At 31.6% G+C, this 8,851-nt stretch overlaps 1 protein-coding gene across 1 annotated transcript; it reads right to left on the reverse strand.

The window, feature by feature from the left end:
• Nucleotides 1-2,600: 2,600 nt before the first annotated feature.
• Nucleotides 2,601-6,116, reverse strand: LOC105118756 (PITH domain protein (DUF1000)). Its single transcript, XM_011016775.1, has 9 exons — nt 5,830-6,116; nt 5,648-5,728; nt 5,533-5,582; nt 4,983-5,060; nt 4,265-4,322; nt 4,130-4,179; nt 3,791-3,899; nt 3,632-3,693; nt 2,601-2,857 (listed from the first exon to the last, which is right to left on the reverse strand). The coding sequence occupies exons 1-9, from the start codon at nt 5,911-5,913 to the stop codon at nt 2,815-2,817; spliced, it is 615 nt and encodes a 204-aa protein (XP_011015077.1). The 5' UTR covers nt 5,914-6,116; the 3' UTR covers nt 2,601-2,814.
• Nucleotides 6,117-8,851: the final 2,735 nt, after the last annotated feature.

Raw genomic sequence — 8,851 nt, forward strand, 5'->3', positions numbered from 1 at the left:
CTAGATAAGTGGCCTACGGTGACATCATGTTTTTTTTTTTAGCTATAAGAAAAAAATATCCTAGTTGTATGAAATTTTCTAGCAGTGAGCAAATCAATTTTAAAATCTCTGGACCCATCACTCACCTAACCCGAATTCAAATGAAACCATTTAGAAGGTGCCTTGAGCCAACATAGTTGATCTAACGTGTTTAAAGACAACCTAAATGACCAACATATACATTATTCAAAGGCAACAGTAATGGATCAATTGAGTTTAATAATCATGTTCTTTCTAAAATAATTTTTTGTTTAATTCTATAGAGAAAAATATATTCATTCGCAAAATTAAGTACCAAACAAGTTAAGCACGAATTAGTAAAGATCTAATTTTGAAAAATAAAATTGAAAAGAAAAAAAAATCATTGTTAAAAAAACTAGACTAACTCAACAAGCCAACCTAGAACCTAAGCCACCTAGGGTATAGACTGATCTAAGTTGAAAAATAAATGGAAGAAAGAATTAACTTGAGTTGATCCGATCAACTAAGAGAAACCTGCTCAATAACTTGTTGACATTTTTTTGAAAAAAATTATCAAAATGACTTAATTTCATTGTTTTTTTATAAATAATTTGTTGACCCTCCTAAATTGGGGCCTTGTATTATCCTAAATCAACCTGCTAGTCGAGTCTAATAAATTTCCAAAAATTCTAAAGAGAAAAAAAAAAAGTTAGTTGAACAGGCTAAGAGTAAGCCCACACATGTGCCCATAATTCTTTTTCTTTTTAGTTAGGTTTAAAAAAATAATGTTGCCTTTTTTTTCCAGAATTTAGACACAACAAATGGCTGAATTATGGGCAACTAATATCAAGGGCTCAAAAACATATTTAAGTATTTTTTTCACTGAGAAACACTTAAAGAAACAACATAGGAACCTTAATAATTTCATTTATGTTCTTAAATTAGTATATAATTGGTTTAAAAACAAAAAGTCAACCAAAACCATTTTTTTTTGTGTTTTGATCTTTTTTTAGGCAAGATAAAAAAAAAACATACCTAAATGGAACTCTTTTTTCAAATGAAACTTGTTCGACGATTCTCTGTCCTCTCTCGAACATGAAGACTATAATGCAAAAAAATAATGTATTGGATCAAACCCTTCAATCTCCAAACTCAAAGGATCAAAAATGGTTTTTTTGCAAAAACCTAAAGAGCAAATGTGTGGAAAAGGCACTGACACATTTTTTTTTATAGAAAAAAAGGCCTTATAATTATTATTTAAGACAATTTTAGTCCCCTTATTTCAAATTATTTACAAACAATAAAATCTAATTATTTTCTATTAAATCGAGCACTAAGACAATCACACAGTGTCTTTTTAAATCAAGTAAAGACATAAAAAAAAATAGATCGAAATAAATTATTAACCTCAAATCTCAATTAATACAATATTGAAGGATCCAATTGAAAAGAACAGAAAAATCAGTCACCAAAGACCAAAAAACACTAGAGTTGCCACGTTTTTCAAAAAATAAAATAAAAAAAACATGTTATTATTCATTACTTTCAATTTTGGTTTTCATCTTCAATTTCTTGCAAACAACCATATTAACCTTATCCTACTAGGATGATTTTAAAAATCCACGGTAACCATCTAAAAGATTAATTAAAACAAACAATCAACCCAAAACTCCAATCAACACAACATCAAATAATAGAATTAAAAAGAAAAAAAATTCAATAACAAAAAAGGACTATAAAACCCTGATGGGAGATAAAGCCTTGCAGATATGAAAACCTAAAAAATATCCAACAATGATTTATATTGGAACAAGCCGAAACCTTCAATGAGCAAGAGAAAGTTAAATTTTTCTACAAAAACTATTATCATTTTCATTATACGAAGTATAATATAGTGAAATGCATGATCAAATGTAGATGGAGATACTTTTTTGAAACCTCGAGGTGCAAAGTCAATATAAGTACTTGTCTGGGAAAAAATGAAATGGCCTCCATAGGTTTACCCCTTCCATCTTTTTCTACCACGTCTGCCAAGACCAGGCGTTGGAAAGCAAATTTATTAGTGGCATCACATTGTCCAGCCTCCAGATTGTCCCCTGCCTAATAATCGGAGAATTAGCTAAGCTGCAGTTGTGGATTATTTAAGCCCTTGCTACTCCTAAATTGCATTACTTCACCTTTCCACTAACTGATTCAAATTCATGTTTAGATTGACCAAAAGAAATATAACTAGTCTCATATATAACATATAACTGGGAAAAGCGAATTCAAGCAGGCAGGCGAGACAGCTTCCGGCTTCAGCTTGTATGATCTTATAGTTATTCTCTTACAGTTGAGATGATGATCATCATTACAAAGCTTGGGTCCCGCTTCAGACCACCACACTTTGTAATCCTACCCTGACCAACCTCGCACTTCATCTGCAGATCACTTTTTTGATCCCCAGACATGTAGCAGACCCTCGCGAAACCCACCCGACTGTTTCTTTTCTGCATGCAAAATCTTATTTACAGGCAAGTTCTTATTCTATGTTCTCACATGATTCTATTAAACCATGAGACACTGGTGTTCCTAAAATAAACATACCACAGCAAACAGGCAATTCAAACAACTGTACTTTCTCATTATGGGAAGCCTGCATGGTAAACGCCAGAGGACCAAGCACCACACTATCTGATGCCAGGTACAGTTTGAGTTTTCAGAGTTTCAGAGCAGGTTCCATTACAAGGAAAAGGGAAGGATAATACACAAAGGAATATGGAACATAAGGTTAAGTTTGACCCATGCCTTAAAAGCAAAGCAGAGCACCTTTCTTCATTCCACCTGTGAATAACCTCCACCACCTTCAGCCTTTGTCCTGAACAAACCCATCATTTCCATCAACAAATGATTACACATGTTATGAAGAATAATACATCGTTTAAAGGGCATTTATGATCTGATCTAATTCCTCTTTGCTTTCAAGTTGGGAGAACATAGCCTTGACCAGTGAGTTGTCACTATGAGTAACAGAATCAAGCAGCATATTACGAAGTACATGTAAATTTACAAGTTGCTACAATAATCAAGATGTCTATGGAAGCAAGACGAGTATTAAAACAGAATTATGATCTAATTCTATTTGCTATCATGTTGGGAGAACACAACCTAGACCAGTGAGGTGTCCCTATGAGTAACAGAATCAAGCAGCATATAAGGAAGTATATTTTGGACTTATAAGTTACTACAATAATCATGGTTTCTATGGAAGCAAGAGGAATATTAAACTTCTAGCGAGTAAGACCACCAATACTCATCACCATAGATCAAACTTCACTATAGATCAAACTCCCTATGTCCACTGCTAATCACTTACTAACAAGAATTTCCAAAAAAAAAAAACTGAATAGCACAAGCATAATGTGAGTCCATATATTAATGGCATGGCCTATAGGAAAACATTAGGCAGCATCCTAATTTGTCATAAGAACTAATGATTTTGCATAAAATGCATAACATGAAAGGCAGGGTGTCTCAAATGGACATGCCAACATCAAATCTTAAATCAAATCCTCATCAATAATCAAGCATATAATTATCTGAATAGTGCCCCTATATGCTTGGAATACTCCACAGAGGTATAAGCTCTTACTTGTGATCAGAAGGGTTGGGCGTAAGTTCATATACAATGGTGGCAACAACATCCCTCTTCAACTGTTCATTGTAGAAAAGAAAGTGTCATTTAGATACCAATCCTTGGTCCAAACAGACACACAAAGCTGTAAAACTTGATCTTTTGCAGTGCATTTACCTGGGTGGCTTCACCTTTGAAGCCAATATAGTGTATCTGACTTGTATCGCCACCAAAATTATCAGGGAAATGCAATGTGATGCTTGCCACACTTTGAAATTTGGCGTATCTATTAATGTGAGCAAATATAAAATCAGCAAGTACAAGATAACTGCTGGTGAACCAAACTTAATTGAAACAATGAAATATAATTCCTTCTGACTCTTCTTTGTTGTATTCATTCTCATTCAGATGACATTAAATTAAGGATTTCCAGAATTGAGATGGTAGGCAGATACAAAATGGAACAAAGTATTTGAGTTCAATAAGCTAAGTAACAGTGCGGTAGGGAATGATTACCTTGTCTGAAACTCGAGTACTCCATTCAAATTTTCAACCAAATCCCACTCCTTAAAACAATAAAAACCACTATTGCCAGTAAGGTATATTATTGAGTTTAGTGATAGCTGAGCAACAACCAAGATGAAACGATACCTGAACAGCTTGCATACTTTGAGCATCTGAGAAGTCAATGCCATCTCGATTGATAAACCTAAATAATTTTAAAGACCAAATCTAAGTTTTTTTTTTTTTTGTTACAAAAAGTGGTCACAGCAGAGAATATTGAAAGAGAACTTGTATTATTCAAAACACTGCTTTAACATCAGTTCCTTATATATTTACTAAAAAAAACTAGCCTAACTGGTCTGGATGGGAAAGTTCCATAGCTTAACAATGATTGTACATCCAATGACTCAACAAGAAGAACATACATTGAGTGAATGAAAAGGGCAAGTATGCTAGCTAGGTTGGAATGGTAATGCCTCATTGATGCTGCACAATAAGGCTGGCTTGAACCTGTCTTTGTAGGGATGCATTAACACTCAAACATTATCACGCCAAACAGGGAGAATGCAACAAAAAAAATTTAAATATAAGACAAAATATGAAGTTCAAAGTTGCATAAATATTACCATAATGGTAAGAACATTGGGGTCAGAAACACACGCACGCACGCACACGCACACAAAAGGTAGAGTGAGGCAATTCAATAATTTAATTAAAACAGCTTTGAGTAAGTTCTATGGAGTAGCATAAACTACATCAAATCAGCAGCATCTACCATCTGTAGAAGCTTCAGAATTACTGCCGCTTGCACAATTTCAAAAATTGCAATGAAGAAGTAACAACACAACATGGAAGTTGAACTTACGCTCTCATCTTAGAAGGACTTGTTCCATCAGCACCTCCAACAATTGAAATGCTCTTGATCTTAACATCCGATGTGAATCTACCACAATTAATGCAGCAGAAACATAAGAAATCCAGAAAGTTATTCAGGTAGATAGAAGGTAAAAAATATCCAAACCCCAAATCAAAGTGACGCAATTAGAAACAATCATCAACAACATTTTAAAAATTGAAGCCTCCAAGTCTCCAAACATTTTTATTCGTTATAAAACATTGGTTACCAAAGTGGATCGATATTACCCGTATTGAAAGATGTCAAGCAATTTTTTATATGAATAAAGTGCTATTTTGTTATAATAACTGGATTGGCAAATAAAGGTATGAAAACTGATTAAAGAAAATTCTTTGACAGGCGAGAATAACATACAAGCACTGTTAAATTTCTGTGAGCTTCAAGATTCCAGCAGGTACAAATTATTTGGTAAACACCCATTTCATTATTATCCAGATAATGATTAGTAGCATCACTAAATAAGAGGCCACGCTACATGAAAAAAGAATTCGCAACTTACGGGATGTAAACAAGTAACTCCGGATCACCCTCGTTGCTTTCCAAATGCCCCTATCATTGCATATGTGTTAAATTAAATTAATAATCAGAAGAAAAAAAACACCAGAGAAAAATACCGCAGAAGAATCGAGACGGTGCTCCCAAGCTTTAAAAACTGACTTAGCACTTCCCGGAACTGCCTCGTTTAAAGCTGATACCTTTGAAGGACAACAAAACAAAAAGAAAAAACAACAAATTATTTCGTTGATTTCTACGCAGAAGAATTTGATGAAAGTATGAAGTAGAAGAAATTTGACACCTTGGGGAGGTCTATGTGTTTGTAGAGCGACCAATTAGAGGAGCAATCGTGATCTTCACAGCTATGATCGTGTAAACAAGCCATTTCCTCTTGCAATTGCAAATCTTGAAGCCTGAGAATACGATTCGCGGTGGGTCTTGCAGAAGTACACCGTTTTTATCGGCTGGATGAATGATTTTGTTGGCCCACGTGTGATTCCAAACTCGCTTTTGTTTTGCCGTTCAAACTTACGCCACTCTTGTTTTGTAGTTGTCTTCCTCAATTTTTTATCGAGGCTTCTAAAGTTTCGTTCTTTTAGTGGGGTTCGTAAATGATTGACATACTCACAAATGGCCATTTGGACAGCCTCGATACTTGATATTAAACTTAGAAATCTTTAAATTACAAAATCTTGAAAATTCCCAAGTTTTTCTTGAAAATATGAATGAGAGAGTTTGCCTTAATAAATGAAAAATGTAATATTTTATTATTTATATTATGACAGAAAAAATAAAAATAACATAAATAAAAATATATTTAATTAAAAAAAAATAAAAATAAAAATAAAAATAAATCTAGCACGGGTGTATACTTAAAACAAATTTTTATGTTTCCAAACTTAAAATAAATTTTTGTGCTTTTAAAATATGAGGAATAAAAATGATATGTCTCTAGAAATAATATCTATTATATTTTGTTGTATTTTAGTTTTTGCTCTATGATAAAATAAATAAATAAGTATAAAATTAATATTTTCAAACAAAAAATTGATTTTTTAAGACAAAAATAAACTTTTTAAGGAAAAACTAAGCTACCATATCAAAAATTAAGTTGCTTGTTAGAATTGACCAAAACCATTTTTTTCAATGAAAAAAAATTTTGTCATTTCAAAACTGTTAAAAAAATGATTTACTAGGGTGAAATTTATCATTTTACAGCTAAAGCATTTTTAGAGTCAAGAAAGGAATTTTTTGTGGTCTAAATTGGTTTTTCTCTAAATGAGTTTTTATATTGATTAATAACCATAATTTTATTAAGAAAAGAGTTACAGTTCACCTTGGTGAGGCAATGATGCATTGACTATTTATAGTAAGTGTACAATTGAAAAGAGAGTTTTTTAAAATTGTTTTATAACAAAAAAGTTCACCGAGAACAATTCTTGACACCTTGCTCTTTACTTTATCTTTTTTTTCTTTGACTTTTACTTTATCTTTCTTTCTTTTTTAAGAAAAAAGAGAGATATGGCTGTTAAAATAAAAGAGAATAAGAGAATAAATTATGATCGCCTAATCCATTCTTTAAAAACACATCACTCGTTGATTTATAGACCTAATATGGGCTCATCCACACCAAATCAAACTACAAAAAACCACAATCATTAGGTATAGTTTTAAAAAGATCTCAGTCATTGATCAAATTAGCTTGATCTAGGCTCACCAGCATTGAATCATAGCTTAGATAGGTCTCAGTCATTGATTCAGCTTAAAACAACTTAAATCTAGATTGTTAGATTAAATCAAGGAGAATATAAATCATTCAACTCAAGTGAGCTCACTGGTCTTACCGTAGACCACATCACACTAGAACCTAACAATATCTTCTTTTCTCTCATTAATTGTGTTAATTCTAGTAGTTGTATCTCTATATTTTTGCTACCAAACACTACTGGACCACCACAAAAAGGAGTGTCAGCATCCCCCAACTAAAACCTAACTAGCTTTAGTGGCCAACATCACCAAAATTAGTTGGAAAGGGGAAAATTATAGCCACTTAGGACTTTATCGTCATCGATCTCCCCTTGGTTGGCTATGATATACATAACCACCATCAATCACCATCAATTGATGAACGAGAATTGAGATGAAGATTTTCTTATAGAACCTATTGAATCTCATTCTACCTTACATAAGGATTTAATAATTAATACTATTTGAGAATATGTAGAACATTTTTTTTTAATTCATCTAGGGTGATAAATTATCTCTTGATCACTCAAATACCTTCATATAATTTATTTTATATCCAATGTTTGCCCATTTGTTACCATTGTCAAGATAATGTGTAACATGATCAAAACTTAGCACTCTTTATATAAGATAATTTAGTGATTTCAAGTCTAAGGATCACTTACACAACCGTTATGTGAGCTTTTCTATAAACATAGGTGATATCTCCATATGAAATTCTCATGCAGGTCAGTTCAGTGTACATATCATTCAAAAAGAACCTACATATTAGTTTTAGATATCCGTCATACCTTAACTTATGAGATCAGATGGTTCTTTTCATAAATAAAAAAACATAATATGTACTAGTCTCAAGAGTTCTAATAAATATTCGTTATTAAGAGAGTATTGACCATGAACATTTAAGAAAAATACTTTAATAATTATAAATCTTATAATTATAACATCTTTATAATTTTTTTACAAAATATTTTTGTTTTATGGATTGTATCCTAATTGTAGATTCATTTATCAAACATTAAATTCATAAATTAAATATAAATAAATATTAAAAATAAATAATACATTTATTTAATAAAATTAAATATGTTCTACGTAAATAAATAATGTCGCGTGTAACCAATTGATTGGCTATAAGGTATATAAACTAACAATTTGACTATGTGATCAAGAGGCCCACATCATATAATTTAATTAATTATGGCCATATGTGATTAGTTATTGATTAAATGATTCATTGCATATGTATCATCATAACTTATTTTTGAGATAAAAATCTCAAATTTTGTAATTTGATTTTGATTGTGTGATTTGATTTTTTTTTTATATGAGAAGACTTAGTATATCGATTTTTTGATTATCTTGGTGATTAGTACTTAAAAGTGCATTTTTATCATGGTTTTATGTCATCATTTTGCACTTGAAGTATCAATAACACCTTAACTAAAACATGTTTTATAATAATATATCTAATAATATAAGATATCTTTAATTTATGGTAAATGTTCATTTTAAATGCAGGCCTATCACATAAATGAAAGGATTGACTGATGACTTTAAGAACTTAAATTGCAAAG

The sequence above is a fragment of the Populus euphratica genome, unplaced genomic scaffold (genome assembly GCF_000495115.2).
Source record: "Populus euphratica unplaced genomic scaffold, PopEup_1.0 scaffold2195.1, whole genome shotgun sequence".
NCBI lineage: Eukaryota > Viridiplantae > Streptophyta > Magnoliopsida > Malpighiales > Salicaceae > Populus > Populus euphratica.